The sequence below is a fragment of the Microcaecilia unicolor genome, chromosome 3, assembly GCF_901765095.1.
Source record: "Microcaecilia unicolor chromosome 3, aMicUni1.1, whole genome shotgun sequence".
In the NCBI taxonomy this organism is placed as follows: Eukaryota; Metazoa; Chordata; class Amphibia; order Gymnophiona; family Siphonopidae; genus Microcaecilia; species Microcaecilia unicolor.
The window spans coordinates 214,181,274-214,197,538 of NC_044033.1; the positions used below are offsets into that span (position 1 = coordinate 214,181,274).

Sequence of the window (16,265 nt, forward strand, 5' to 3'; positions counted from 1 at the left end):
CTACCGTAAGAATACAGACCAAACATACTATTGGGAACTACAATTTAAGTTCATATTGAGAGCTCAGATCCCCCCAAGATGAGCATTTCATATGGGACTATCGCCGGACGGAGCATGCCCTAAGTGCAAAGCGGCAGGGGGCATCCTTGGGCCATATGTTTTGGGGCTGCCCCCCAAGTCAGCAAGTTTTGGAGAGCGTTGACACAGCAGATTGCTGCTACCTGGGATATACATATGGAAAGTTGAGGCAAAACTGCTGTTTGGCCACCCACAGTTAATGGGCTGCCTGCCCAGAGGGTGTCGCTCATTTCGTTTCCAGAGCTATAATGGTGGCAAAGAAGACAATTTTGTTGGCCTGGCTGTCGACGGAAGGCCCCACAACATCTCAATGGAGAGGGCAGATGATCCAACTGCTAAGAACTGAGAGAACGCGTATAAGAGATCGAAAGCCACTGACCACTGATTACTAACACATTTTGGAACTGCTGGACACCATTTTGGCTGACACTGACACCCCATGCGAGGGGACAAATAATGAACATGTGATATGGGCGTTAAAACCAGTTAGAAGGTGCTCATGCACTACGGAATGTACCTGTGATAGAGAGAGAGGGGAGGGGTGGCCTGGGGGGGGGGGGGGGGTAAGAGGAAGAGGCGGGAAGGAGGGGGAGAAAATGTAAAAAGTTACAGGAGCCATTATCATTTGCTGTGACATATGTTTATGGATCCAGTCAGTTGAATGTGTTGATACCATGCTTGATGGAAATGTTATTGTGAAACGTCTCTTTAATAAAAATCATTGAACATAAATCCAGAGCCCCATGTTGTGGGTATGAGGATCACCTCCAGACCCCTCAAATGTCTGCAGTTGTCGTTCATTCCTTCAGGAACCAACTCCAACCACAGGAGAGTGACCAGAATCAATAGAAGAAGCTTGTTCATGGTTTTTCTTTCAGCTGATCTCTTCCCAAACAGAAAAGCTTAAAGTCCCCAAATTGGACAATCCAGTACTTTCCAGCTGTGCTTTCAGCGCCTCAATGCCTCTTAATCCAAAGGATGCTTTGAGGTCTTCTCTAAAATAACCGCAGCCCTTTCCTCAAACCTTACACAGCAATTTACCTCGGATCCTGGGAGGCTTGTCTGTTCTCTACTGGCTTTCTAAAGAGCCTTCCAAAATCAACTCCACCTTGGTTTTGGAGAAAATCATGAGGGTGGGTGCTGGTCATATACCTGCTGAACCAGTGCTAGGCAGACTTCTTAACTGAATAGATATGGATGGGCTGGAGTGTAAATTTAAGGGGCTTCGATGTTAGAACGTTTAGTACAAGAAGAGTGCTGGGCAGACTTCTACGGTCTGTGCCTTGAGAATGGCAAGGACAAATTAAACTCGGGTATAAAGTATCACATCCCATGTAAATGGGTTTATCTTGCTGGGCAGACTGGATGGACCGTACAGGTCTTTATCTGCTGTCATTTACTATGTTACTATGAACCAGAGAATAAGCCCCTCACTTCTATTCATTTCTCTGATGCAAACACTAGAAGAAAATTAAAGCAAGCTTAAGATATCAATTGGTCTCTTTTTGCTCTGCAATAAAAGGCAGAGAGGAGCCCAGGGTGCACAAAAAACAGGTTTTTGTAAAGGGGTTTTGTCTTCTGAAAACACTGGATCAGTTTTCTGCTCCAGCTAGTGTGTGTGAGGTGGGGGGTGCATATAAGAGAGGGAGAACAGGTGAAGGATGGGGGGAAAAAAGAAAGAAAGAAAGAAAGAAAGAAAGAAAGAAAGAAAGAAAGAAAGAAAGAAAGAAAGAAAGATAAAAAGAGAGATAAAGAAAGAAAGACTGGATGGGGGGGGGGGAAGAAAGAGAGAGAGAGAGCGAGGGACAGGCTAATAGTGAATAGGAGATGGGGGAGAGAGACAGGCAATGATGAATGGGCTGGAGAGACAGCAGGGAGTGGAAATACTACATAGGAGGAGGGAGAGAAAGAGAGAAATGGGGGCAATGCTGCATGGGAGGGGGGGGGGGGGGAAGAGAAAAAAAACATGGTCATGGCAAACGGTGCGGGAGGGGGGGAAAAGAGAGAGAGAGAGAGAGAGAGAGACAGGGCTAACCACAATTAGGAAAAATTAATTGGCCAAATGTAGAAAAAATAATTTTATTTTTAATTTAGAATAAAGTAATGTAGAAAGCTATGTTATCCATGAATAAAAGATAAAATGGAAAATAGGTGACAACTTTTTTTGCACAATACAGTTTTTGATGAGCTGTCGGAGGCCAAAACCACCTCCTTCAGGTCTGGACAGTATAGTGTTGTTATCGTATGCTTGACCTGACTTAAGGAAGGAGGTTTTTTTTTTGTTTTGTTACATTTGTACCTCGCGCTTTCCCACTCATGGCAGGCTCAATGAGGCTTACATGGGGCAATGGAGGGTTAAGTGACTTGCCCAGAGTCACAAGGAGCTGCCTGTGCCTGAAGTGGCCTCTGAAAACTAGTTAAAAATGTAGCAAGTAAGTCCAATTAAAAGGCATCACCTTATTTTCCATTTTATTTGTTAACTAGTAAAAAAGGCCCGTTTCTGAAAGCAATGAAACGGGCGCTAGCAAGGTTGTCCTCTAATGGTAATTATGTTTTTAAGGGAACTCTTGGGAGAGAGTATGTGTGAGAGAGTGAGAGAGAGAGAGAGAGAGAGTGTGTGTGATTGAGAGACAGAATGTGTGTCTGTGTGAGTGAGAGGAATGTAGTGTGTGTCCCCGTGTGCACCAATTATGCTCCCTCCCCTGCATTCATTCATATGCAGCAAAGGTCCTCTGTGCTGCATCTCTCCCCTGCCCCCTCCATCCATCCTGGTGCAGTGGCATAAAGCAGCATGTGGACGTTTTTACTACTACTACTACTACTACTATTAGCATTTTTATAGCGATACAAAGCTTACGCAGCGCTGCACAAACATAGAAGAAAGACAATCCCTGCTCAAAGAGCTTACAATCTAATAGACAAAAATAAAACAAGCAAATCAATTAATGTGTAGAGGAAAGAGGCGAGGAGGGTAGGTGGAAGCGAGTGGTTACAAGAGGTTACAAGTCAAAAGCAATGTTAAAGAGGTGGGCTTTCAATCTAGATTAAAGATGGTCAAGGATGGGGCAAGACGTAGGGGCTCAGAAAGTCTTTTCCAGGTGTAGGGTGCAGCGAGACAGAAGGCGCAAAGTCTGGAGTTGGCAGTAGTGGAGAAGGGAACAGATAAGAAGGATTTATCCATGGAGCGGAGTGCACGGGAAGGGGTGTAGGGAAGGACGAGTGTGGAGAGATACTGGGGAGCAGCAGAGTGAGTACATTTATAGGTTAGTAGAAGAAGTTTGAACAGGATGCGAAAACGGATAGGGAGCCAGTGAAGCGACCTGAGAGGGGTAGTATGAGTAAAGCGACTCTGGCGGAAGACGAGACGGGCAGCAGAGTTTTGAACCGACTGGAGAAGGGAGAGGTGACTAAGTGGGAGGCCAGCAAGAAGCAGATTGCAGTAGTCTAAACGAGAGGTGACAAGGGTGTGGATGAGGGTTCTGGTAGAGTGCTCGGAAAGAAAAGGGCGGATTTACGGATGTTGTAAAGAAAGAAACGACAGGTCTTGGCGATCTGCTGGATATGAGTAGAGAAAGAGAGAGAGGAGTCAAAGATGACCCCAAGTTTATGAGCTGAAGAGACAGGGAGAATGAGAGAGCCATCAACAGAAATAGAAAACGGGGGGAGCAGGAGGTGGGTTTGGGGTGAAAAATGAGAAGCTCGGTTTGGTCATGTTTAATTTCAGGTTTAATTTTCACACAAAAACATCCAAATCCGTATTTTCAAAACCTATTTTTAGACGTTTTTCTATGAAGTCCGTCAGAAGTGTGTCTAAATCTCAAGGGGGTGTGTCACGGGCGTGTTCAGACCGGGACTTGGGCGTTCCTAAGACTTAGATGTTTTTCAGCCATAATGGAACAAAACAAAAAACGCCCAGGACTAAAACTTAGACGTTTTGAGCTAGACCTGTTTTTATAACGAATAAGGCACAAAAGGTACCCTGAATACCCAGATGACCACTGGATGACCTCCCCTTATTCCCACAGTGGTCACTAACCCACTTCCACCACCCAAAAATGTGATGAAAAACATTACTTGCCAGCCTTAGATGTTATACTCAGGTCCATTGGAACAGCATGCAGGTCCCTGGAGTAGTCTAGTGGTGGGTGCAGTGCACTGCAGACAGGTGGACCCAGGCTCCCACCTCCCCCTACTTGTAGACAAAACTGTGAGCCCTCCAACACTCACCAGAAACCCATTGTACCCACATTTAGGTGCCCCCTTCACCTGTAAGGGCTATGATAGTGGTGTACAGTTGGGGTACTACTACTACTACTACTACTTGACATTTCTAAGCGCTACTAGGGTTACGCAGCGCTGTACAATTTAACATAGAAGGACAGTCCCTGCTCAAAGGAGCTTACAATCTAAAGGACAAATGTACAGTCAGTCAAATAGGGGGCTGTCTAGATTTCCTGAAATGTATAAAGGTTGGTGCCGAAAGCAACATTGAAGAGGTGGGCTTTGAGCAAGGATTTGAAGATGGGTAGGGAGGGGGCTTGGCCTAAGGGCTTCAGGAAGTTTATTCCAAGCATAGGTTGAGGCGAGGCAGAATGAGCGGAGCCTGGAGTTGGCCGTGGTGGAGAAGGGTACTGAAAGGAGGGATTTGTCCTGTGAGCGGAGGTTACGAGCGGGAACGTAAGGGGAATGAGGGTAGAGAGGTAATGAGGGGCTGCAGACTGAGTGCATTTATAGGTAAAAAGGAGAAGCTTGAACTGTATGCGGTATCTGATTGGAAGCCAGTGAAGTGACCTGAGAAGAGGGGTGATATGAGTATATTGGTTCAGGCGGAATATAAGACGTGCAGCAGAGTTCTGAACAGATTGAAGGGGGGGATAGATGGCTAAATGGGAGGCCAGTAAGGAGTAGGTTGCAGTAGTCAAGGTGAGAGGTAATGAGAGAGTGGACGAGAGTTCGGGTGGTGTGCTCATAGAGGAAAGGGCGAATTTGCTGATGTTACAAGAGAAAGAAGCGACAGGTCTTGGCTATTCTGCTGGATATGTGCAGAGAAGGAGAGGGAGGAGTCGAAGATGACTCCGAGGTTGCGGGCAGATGAAACGGGGAGGATGAGGGTGCCATCAACTGAAATAGAGAGTGGAGGAAGAGGAGAAGTGGGTTTTGGTGGAAAACAATAAGCTCGGTCTTGGACATGTTCAGTAGTGGATTTTGGGGGCTCAGCAGATAAGATAAGGGAGCAACAGTGAGATGTGTACCTGGGAGTATTTTATGAAGTCCACTGCAGCACCCCCTAGGGTGACCTATTGCTTTCCTGGGATGTCAGGGGGACCAGTCTACTAAAAATTCTGGCTCCTTCTACATCCCAATGGCTTGATTTTGTGCGTTTTGCACTTGGATGTTTTTTTTCTCAAAAATGGACCAAGAAAAACAAAATGTCCAAATGAGAAAACATTGTTTTTTCGAAAACAAAAAATACACGTTTTTCTTTTTTGAAAATGACATCTTTCCTATTCAGATTTTGGATGTTTTTTTGCAAAACGTCCAAAGTCGGACTTAGACGTCATATCGAAAATGTCCCTCTATGATGATAGCCGCAGGACCAGAGAAGCAAAATGGAGATGAGGCGCTGGACCCCGTGGAGGGGGGGGGGGGGGAAATAGGGAGGGGAAGAGGAGATGCTGGGCCATGTGACCGGGGGATGGAAAAGGAAAGAGATGCTCTCCTGCCAAGCCACCACCCTTGAATCCAACTTCTACAGGTCATCACGTTTTCTCACTACTTAAGGGTGAAAGTTAGGAGTGCGAGTATCTATGGGAAATCGCACACTGTTATTGATTTTCTGAAAGAGACTTGATAAGAGTAAACAGTTGGTTTAGAACAACAGCCTTTAAGTTGACTGGCTTATTGAGATACATTTCGTATAAATATTTGCTCTGAAGTATATATCCCATTTTGCCTGATACCCAAATTAAGTAAACCTTTTTTGGTTCAGAACATACATTTTGGCCTGGACTGTTTTATTGGCTAAGAGAAGTATGCTGAGTAGGTGGACTGAAGTACTAACCAGCCTCCCGGCTTTTGCTACTCCCAGTCCTGACCTCAGAAAACCAGTCCATCCTATACTTACAAAACTTGCCTGATACTCACCAGGCAACAAAGGGTTACAGACAGTGGTGTGCTGGTAAATGTTTAACAACAGGCTCTCTCCCGGTCCACCTCTGCACACCCCTGTCCACCTATGCGCCCCTCATCTACCTCTGCGCCCCCCCCCCCCAAATTGCAGAGCTGGCTATAGCTGGGGAGAGAGCCTGGGGGGGGGGGGGGGCAATGCATTACTCTCTCCAGGAAAAAAAATTAAATGATCCCAGGTTCCAATCGAACTCACGAAGGGAAGTCTAGAGATGGGCAGGGCTTTCAATGACGCAGCCGCTTCGACGGATGTAATAAAAAAATTTAAAACCCCCGGGGTGGCGCAGGCCGGGCGCAGGCAAACGAGGGCTGTGGGAGGTGAGGTAAGCGGGGTAAGCATGGCTTGTGGCGCCCTCCTGCCATGCTTACCTCGTTTACTGGAGCCAGCTCACTGTGCAGAACAACCGTCTCGCAAGATCTTAAAAAATTTAACAACCGGCTCCAGCACACCACTGGTTTACACCCCAACACAACAAAAATCTTGATATACAGATTCAGCCACACAAATCCTGATACCATGCTCCATCCTCAACCACTCAACCCCTTGCATCCTTGTCCAATACAGACACCCCAATTCTGTCACCCCAAAATGGAACAGCTCCTGATACACCAACTGAGATGTTCCTTTTTGGGGTGAGAGAAACCATAACACGCCTACACAGGTACACATTAATCTCCATCATCTTTTCCTCACAGAATCTGACCAAAATCTGACACTTCAACATAAATGCACAAACCTTGGCACACTTCATGAACACGGGCACCTCTTCTTTTAAAGACTGCTAAATATGCATATATTACATGTGATCAATAAAACATTTGCCAGCTATCTTTAACCACTAGCCCTTCAAACACCTAAAACTTCAACATAGGCATTTTCTTTCTACAGCAGTTCAATCCTGGCCTCACAGATCCTAATATGTAAAATAGACATCAAAAGAAATAGAAGACAGTGAGAGCAGGAAACAACAGGCACTTGTGGGAAGCAAATCGGAAGGGAAATTTTCCACAGAGCCCCAATCCTATTTGGGACAAACTTTCCCTGCACATCTCTCTTGCACCAAGAAAGAGGGAGCCCCACCTGTCTTGCTATTTTCCTATATTGGAGGGAGCCAGACAGATTTCTAGGGCCATAATTTCTGGAGATGGGCTTGCATCATCAGAGTGCCACTGACCAACCCTTCCCCCCCCCCCCCCCCCCCAGGATAGCCATTAGAAATGTTCCCTAATATGCTGGTGCCCGGGCGCCTGAAGAGGCCATCCGGGCTCCTCCCAGGGGCTTTTAAGCCCCTGTCGCTCTTCCCCCTTTTTCAGCGGGGTGCCCATTGGGCGGCGGGAACATGCCCGTCACGCCTCGCGTGCACCCCGCTGGCTCGGTTGGCATGCCCATCGGTGCACGGCGCCATATTATAGGCGGCTCCGTGCACCCATGGGGGGCACTATGCCTTGCTTAACCAGCAGCCCAGCTGGATCTGTAAACAGTAAACACCTTTGCCCTTTCTGCAGTCTGGTAGGACTCCCTGCTGCTCCACTCCCACAGGCTGCCTCCTTTTGCATCAGCTGCTTGCCCTCCCATCCTGGGCTCCATTCAGAGCTGTAAAACCAGACAAGCAAAGGGGAGACACTCCCATGCACTTAAGAGGAACCGCTGCACACACAAAACCCATCATGGGGGGGGGGGGGGGGAAACGAATCAGGGAACTCATGCTGACTTCTTCTCTATCCTTGTCTGATTCTCTCTCTCTTCTTACCTCTCACTTTCTGTTTCCTCCCTTCCTTCCCTCCTGTGGTTTCTCCCAGAGTAAAGCTGCAGATGGAGGTACAACACATCCGGCTCCCTCCATCTGCTCTAACTCTTTCCTTCTACTGGGTCTTTCCGACCTGCAACAGAAGTTGCAGCAGAGGGAAGGACCTGGGGCTGGCTGGAGAGAGTCTGCTGCAATCACTGCAGGCAGAGCTGGGTCCCCGTTTTAACAACTGGGTCGCAAAATTTTGGAAAAGATAACAACGGCTGGTGAGAGCCGGCTCCAGCACACCACTGGCACAGAGCTCTACCTCCAAGGAGGGTGATGGGAACCATGAGGCATTTGGTTTTGCCCTGAGTCCACTACAAATGTCCAGCTAAGCGCTGGACTCTCATACTTTCACTGCCATTGTAATGACAGCGGCTGTGGCCATCTTGCCTGATTCCTTGGTCGGCTTTGTAAGGGATGACTACTTTAAAAAAAGGCCAAATTTGTATCAATTACTGAGTTTCCAGAGAAGTACAGGATGTTTCTGGGTACTGGGCTAATTTATCAGCCTAGAGGGAGGCAGGAGGCATCGTTAGCCCATGGGCAGGAAGGAATCAAACTCATTGGCCTCTGAGGGCCAGAGAGATGGAAGTGGCAGTGGGTGGTTGGAAATGCAATAGCCTACATTTAAACATAGTAACATAGTAGATGATGGCAGGTAAAGACCTGAACGGGCCATCCAGTCTGCCCAACAGCCAAGCTCATTATCAATTCATGATTAAACTGACAATGAATGTAGTATAAAATACTTGATCCTGGTCTTTCTGTGCCCTTTTTGGGACAAAGACCACAGAAGTCTGCCTGGCTTATGTTCTGACTACTGGAGTTGCTGTCGAAGTCCCCTCCAGACCATCCTAATCTATCTTGTCATATGCGGGACACATTTGTAGAAAATAGACGTCAGCGACCCAGCCAGAGATTAGAGTTGAGGCATATCAAGGGACTCACCCAGGATTACTAGATTTACACACATGCCTGAGCTGGGCTTGTTTCATGAGAGTTTCTGCCATGCTAGAAATAACCCCACACCCTTCTGAGCACTCTCTGAATTTTGGGAGGGAACCCTGTCCTCCCACATTTAATTCAGTTTCTTAGGGAGGTTCCTCAGTTTCCTCCATCCAAGGGTGTTTGGACTTGCTCCAAGGTCACCCGGGTTGTACCTTGTATGTTACAATATTAAAAATGCTTAAAAGTCTTGATTGTTTAGCAAAGCTTTTCGAGAATAGATTAGTACTGATAGCATTTACACCTGAATTTTCATAGAAAGATCTGAATATAGACATTCTTGTTTTAATTTATTTTGTATTTTTTAAATTTAATTTTGTATTTTTATAATTTAGAATCTATTTGCGTTTTTATTCTACATTTTCTATTCTTTTAATGTTCTTTATTTTTATTTTATTTATTTGTACCTGACATAACGCTTTTGCTGGCAAACAGATCAAAGCGTTTCACAGTAAAAATAACATTAAAGCAAAGAAGAAAGAATTACAATCGCCACAGGAAAGCTAACATCCACACAGAAAAGAAGAATAATCCCTATGGAACCCATTACCTGCCACCCGGCTCCCCACATAAGAATCTTTTACCATAGGGAGCCGTCATACTCTGATTTCTACTTAAAGACACCTTCCAGTTCTCTGTCTCCCTATAAATTAGTGGATCCCAAACCTGGTGGCACCCCAGCCAGTCAGGTTTTCAGGATATCCACAATGAATATTCATGAGAGAGATTTGCATGCAGTCCGAGTCAGGAGTTACCCTTGCACTGCTGATATTCAGATAGTTATTTTCACAACTTATAGACCACCTATACCTAAGCAGTTCCCCAACCCCAAGCACTAGCCAATGGCTACTCCCTGGGCAATGGAGGGTTAAGTGACTTGCCCAGGGTCACAAGGAGCTGTGGTGGGAATCAGACCCCAGTTTCCCAAAGATTTCAACCCACTGCCCCAATTGTTAGGCAGCAGCAGGAATCAAACCCAGTCCCCCAACCACTGCACCTAACCACCAGGCTACTCCTCCACTCCTTAGGAACTGTTGAATATTGATAGCACCCGGGTGACTCCCAGAAGGCCACCAACTGCCTGAATATTCAATGTCATTACCCGGATAGGAGTTCGGCACTCAAAATTCAGCCACAATCCAGCCAGTGTATCAAAAAATGCTGATTGTCACTGGTTGAATATTACGCCTGTGGACTATAAGTCCTCTGGGAAGAGGGAAATCTGTACTGTACTTGAATGTAACTGCCCTTGAGCTGTTACTAAAAATGTTACTAAATCCGAAATCCCATATTCCATCTCTTCTGATTTCTACATCTTCCTCTAAGGAGGTGTTGTAGTGTTTGGGGAGCTCTTTCTGTTTAGCTGTTCTTGTCCTTATGAAACGGAGTTAACAGGATGGGAAGATCTTCATCAGATCCCCATCAAGGCATTGCATCCATTCATGTAAAGCATGAGTACAGCAAGGATGGCTGAAGAACAGTTCTTCACCAGAGCTGTATGTGGGCATCACACTGATACACATAAAGTATGAATACAGCATGGACAGCTGAAAAGCAGATCCCACCAAAGCCCCATGCAGGCATCACACTGATACATATAAAGCATGAATACAGCATGGACAGCTGAAGAGCAGATCCCTACCAAAGCCCCATGCAGGCATCACACTGATACATATAAAGCATGAATACAGCATGGACAGCTGAAGAGTAAATCCCCACCAAAGCCCCATGCAGGCATCACACTGATACATATAAAGCATGAATACAGCATGGACCGCTGAAGAGCAGAACTCTACCAAAGCCCCATGCAGGTATCAACATGTAAAGAATGAATACAACACAGATCACTGATTATCAGATTCTCAGTAGTGATGCCCTGCCCTCTGCAGGTATCACACCAATATATCCCATCTTTTTAATGCATCACTTAGCTGCTTGTATTAAAATTAGCTGATTCTAATCTAGGTACTATCCCACCCTGGATTCTATATAGTGCACTAGAGATATGTGATGAAATTGGATTCTACAACAATGTATTTATATTTTGCTCACACCTTTTTCACTAGTAGCTCAAGGTGAGTCCAAGGAGGACTCACAATCTAAGTTTGTACCTAAGGCAATGGAGGGTTAAGTGACTTGCCCAAGATCACAAGGAGCAGCAGTGGGATTTGAACCGGCAACCTGTGGACTGCAAGACCTGTGCTCTAACCACTAGGCCACTCCTGTTAACAAGCAAATGAACACTGATAACAGTACTTAACAAGCAATAATAAGCTCTAATTAGCACTGATTAGAATTTAGGCGCACAACTCGCTAAGCATATTCTGTAACGATGTGCACCGAACTTCTAATGTGCGTAGGTAAAAAGTAACATGGTTATGGGCGAGGAAATGGGTGTTTTATGGGCGTTCTGAAATGTATGTGCCTAGTTATACAATATGGCCCAGTGCGCCTAAATCTACACACTGGGATTTATGCCACATTTTCATTGGTGTAAATGGTGCATAGATTTAGGCGCTGAAATACCAACTAAGTGCTTTCTATAATTGGCGCCTAAATCTAGGCACCGCTTAGAGAATACGCTTAGTCGGCAACAATTTTGGCACTGATTTTATAGGCACCTGTATATTATGGGCACTGCCATGAACCATGGTTTAGGCCTGAGAGGCCTAAGAACTGAAAGAGCACAGAACCAGAGACAATAGAAAAGCTGACAGATTAAAAGTCTGCTGGGACTCTTGTTTGACTTCTGTGTGATTCAAAGCCTCATGATCTGTTGCTGATCTAAGCAGACACCCCTTATGCAGACAAGAAATGAGGAAGGGGCGAGGGTGCTAATAAGCTTTGCAGACAAGTTTTGCAAGATAAAGGAAACAGATGTTCAATATGGAGAACGAAGTAGTTCCTTTGGAAAACAACTGTGCAGGATAAGGCCTTCTGAGAATAGCTAAACTCGCTAATTACTTCAATGAAAAAATTAACAACCTACGTAAAACGCTACCTCAGAACAATGCTAACACCAAAAACTTCATCAGTAATCTGGACCCAAATCCTGGAGAATACCCAGCCAACCGAACCTGGTCAAACTTCACGCTCACCGTCGAAACAGTAACCCAGGCAATCAAAAGGTTCTCCAGCACCCATTGCAAACTGGATACCTGCCCCAGCTACCTACTAAAATCCGCCCCTGACCGCTTCACAACAGAGCTCACATCCCACCTTAACTATATGCTCCAACAAGGTCTTTTCCCTGAGGAACACAGCAACATCCTACTCACCCCAATCCCAAAAGATACCAAGAAAACAGCAACCGAAATTACCAACTACCACCCAGTTGCATCTATACCACTAGCAATTAAATTGATGAAGAGCATGGTGACCAAACAGATTACCGACTACTTGGACAAGTTCTCAATACTCCACGAATCACAATTGGGTTTCCGCCCCCTTCATAGCACCGAAGCTGTGCTAGTCACTCTCCTGGCCAAATTCAAGCAGGAAATAGCCATAGGTAAAAGTATATTTCACCTACAATTTGACATGTCGAGCGCATTCTACATGGTACCACAAAACACTACTGAGACTCCTAGACTATTTCGGAATTGGAGGAAACATACTCAACTGGATCAAAGGTTTCCTAACCACCAGAACATACCAAGTAAAATCAAAATCAAACATATCACCACCTTTGAAAGCAGACTGCTGAGTACCTCAAGGATCACCACTATCACCAATACTCTTCAACATAATGATGATCCCACTAGCCAGGGCATTATCAAAGCAAGGCCTCAACCCGTTCATCTACGCAGATGATGTCACAATTTACATTCCCTTCAGACATGATCTAACAGAAATCAACAACGAAATTAAACTCGGCTTGAATACTATGGATTCATGGGCAAACTACTTTCAATTGAAACTGAGTACTGAAAAAAACACATTGTCTCATCCTCTCATCTGAACACAATGCCTACAAACCAACAACCTTAATCACCCCAGAACACACCCTCCCTATTTCAAACAGCTTGAAAATACTCGGCGTGACAATCGACCGCACCTCGCTCTTGAAAGCCAAGTGAACCCTACAACAAAGAAAATGTTCCACTCGATGTGGAAACTTAAACGCTTAAAACCTTTCTTCCTGAGGGAAATATTTCGTAGCTTAATACAATCAATGGTGCTAAGTCACGTAGACTATTGCAACGGAAGTTACACTGGATGCAAAGAACAACTTACAAAGAAACTCTAGACCGCTCAGAATACAGCAGCCAGACTAATATTTGGCAAATCACGATTCGACAGTGCCAAGCCCCTCCGTGAAAAACTGCATTGGCTGCCAATCAAAGAACGTATTACTTTCAAAATCTGCACCCTGGTTCACAAAATTATCTATGGCCAAGTACCAGGATATATGACAGAACTAATAGACCTACCACTCAGAAACATAACCAGATCATCGCGAACATACCTAAACCTCCACTATCCAAACTGCAAAAAAATTAAATACAAAACAACCTATGCGTCAAGCTTCTCCTATACAAGCACACAATTATGGAACGCACTGCCAAATGTTGTGAAGACAACCTTCAACCATCTAAACTTCAGGAAATTATTAAAGTCCTACCTGTTCAAAAAGGCATACCCCGCCGACCCAACATAAATGCCTGCACTCTGCAACACAACATAACCAAAGCTTGTACTGGACACTAAATAATCTTTCCTCTCCTTGATTCCCATTGTAATTGAAACACATGTTCCTTACTCAACCATAATACCACCTGTATTTGTTTCTTTACCGGACTGGCGAATGCCTCTGCGGTACTATGTAAGCCACATTGAGCCTGCAAATAGGTGGGAAAATGTGGGACACAAATGTAACAAATAAATAAATAAATAGATAAATAAATAAATAAATAATCTCACTATCAGCATTTTCAGTGAGCACTAACCACATTATTACCCTACTAGTAAAAAAGCCCCGTTTCTGATGCAAATGAAAAGGGGGCTAGCAAGGTTTTCTTCTGTGTGCATGTGGGAGTGTGTGTGTCCCTGCTCTCTGCCCTCTCTCCCTTCCCCTGTGCTGTGTGTCCCCTCTGCTCTCTGTCCCCTCCCCCCTCGGAGTCGAGTCCTTCAGTGTTAAGTTTCCTGCTGTGCTGTGTTTGTGTTACAGAGATAGTGAGGGCTTCTGCCCTCTCTCCCCTCCCCCCTCTGAGTCCTTCACTGTTACAGAGAGAGCGATTTGATTCCGTGCTTTGCTGTGTTTTCCTTCACTGTTTGTGTTACAGAGAGAGCGAGGGCGGAACAGACACTCATGGGGAAACCGGATATCTCTCCCCCTTCACACTTCCGGCTGGAGGCTTCATTTAGAACGTTGGTGGTGCCTTTTATATATAGAGATATCCAATAAGTATTAACCACAGAATTACCATATCCAGTAAGTTCAATTATTGTCATATTACGCGTGCATAACTTGTTACCTTAATGAGAATATATAAGTGATTGTATTTCCTGGAGATGTTGGACGCAGACAGCATTTCTATGCAGCAGTGTCTCTCTCTCCCAAAAGCATTTACTGATTGTATTTGCATTTGGTATGTAGGGGAAATAAAGTAACTGATTGCTTTCACAAGACACAGCCTTGGTGTCTTTTGTCCCTCCAAATTGTGGGTTGGTGGTACACAAAGATTTGGGAGGGAGTATAAAGAACCATATATAGAATCTTCCCCTATATGGTTTTCCTACTTTTTAAAAACATATTTATCTCCAAGACTAGATCCAGTATCCTTCAATGCTTATGGCCCATCCTTTATGTTTATAAATCGACCCTAAGTTCCCTTTCTAGCTGTGTAAGGAAATCAATACATGAAATTCTGGAACAATACGGAAATCCCCAAACTGCTTTTCATAATATTTAAATCCAGGCCACACCTTTTGATGCATGAGGAACACTGAAATGTCTGTATTTGTCACTCATTCCTTCAGGGAGCCACCAGCTTCAGCCACAAGGTGACACAATATAAATAGTTTATAGTTTAAATAAATTGACAAGCTTTCAAGAAAATAATCTACCTTCCCAGAGAGAAACAGAAGACTTTCAGTCCTCAAAAATGGACGAATCTATCTCCCATTAAAATAACCCCCAAAAAAACCTTCCATAACCTTCCTTTAAACGAGATTCAGAAGTTTTTTTGTTGTTTGGGGAGATGGCATTTTTTTTTCTTTACCAATCTCATAAGAAAACAAAATATGTTTTTCCTTTTAACCTAAAAGTGGTATAAATTTTGGAAACAGGTTTGTTGGTTTTTCTTACCAAAATGAATGCACAGGAGAGCGACCAAACCCCACAGGATAAGCTTGTTCATGCTTTTTATTTCAAGCTGATCTCTTCCCAGAAAAAATCCCCTAGATGGTCAGTCTGGTACTTTCAAGCTCTGCTTCCACACTGCCTCTTCGTCCGTCCGAGGGATGCTGTGAGGTCTTCTGCAAAGAAACTTCTTCTCTCCTTTCCAGGTAATTATATATACACCCAGCCATTACCTCGGATCCTGGGAAGCTTGTCTGGATTTCTAAAGAGCCTCCCCAAAACTACTCCACCTCATTTTTTGGGATAATCATGAGGGAGGGTGATGGGGAGAGACAGGACAGCAAACCCTAAGTGTTTATAATAAGAAAATCTGACCAATAGGGGGGGGGGGTCTTTTACTAAGGTGCACTCATGTTTTTAGTGCGTGCTAAAAATAGGAGCGCGCTAAATGTTAGAGACGCCAATGCATTCCTATGGGCGTCTAACGTTTAGCGAGCGCCCAATTTCAGTGCGTGCAAGAAATGTGAGCGCGTTTTAGTAAAAGACCCCCCCCCCCCCAAATAACTTCATTGTCCAAAAATACTAAATATTGGGAAGAACTGTTGCATTGACCCACCTCTTCTCTGACCTCCTATCAAAAGATTAAACTTGTATAACGCACCTGTTTCCAATCCTCTATTTAGGAGTGACAGCACGCTTTTCTGCCCTGGGGTTTGCCTTTCAAAAATGATTGCGAGGAGGGGCAGGATTGGATGGTAATCAGAAGAGAGGCCTGAAGGGTTAATGAGTAAAGACCCCTCTGACTGATACATGTAAAGCATGAATACAGCATGGACAGCTGAAGAACAGATCTTCACCGGAGCTGTATGCAGGCAATTGGGATAAACTGACGGGGGTGG

General features: G+C 44.8%; 1 protein-coding gene across 2 annotated transcripts in view; it reads right to left on the reverse strand.

Annotated features, from left to right (window-relative positions):
• LOC115466286 (lymphocyte antigen 6D-like) overlaps positions 1 to 15,551 on the reverse strand; it is a 28,279-nt gene extending 12,728 nt beyond the window's left edge. Inside the window, exon 1 of one of the 2 annotated variants that reach the window (XM_030197448.1) lies at positions 15,373 to 15,551. In XM_030197448.1, the coding sequence (XP_030053308.1) occupies positions 15,373 to 15,424 (52 nt within the window). In that variant the 5' untranslated portion in view covers positions 15,425 to 15,551. Of the gene's footprint in view, positions 1 to 901; positions 1,067 to 15,372 lie in introns of those variants that run through there. The other variant, XM_030197449.1, reaches the window with a different exon arrangement.
• Between the last annotated feature and the right edge of the window lie 714 nt (positions 15,552 to 16,265).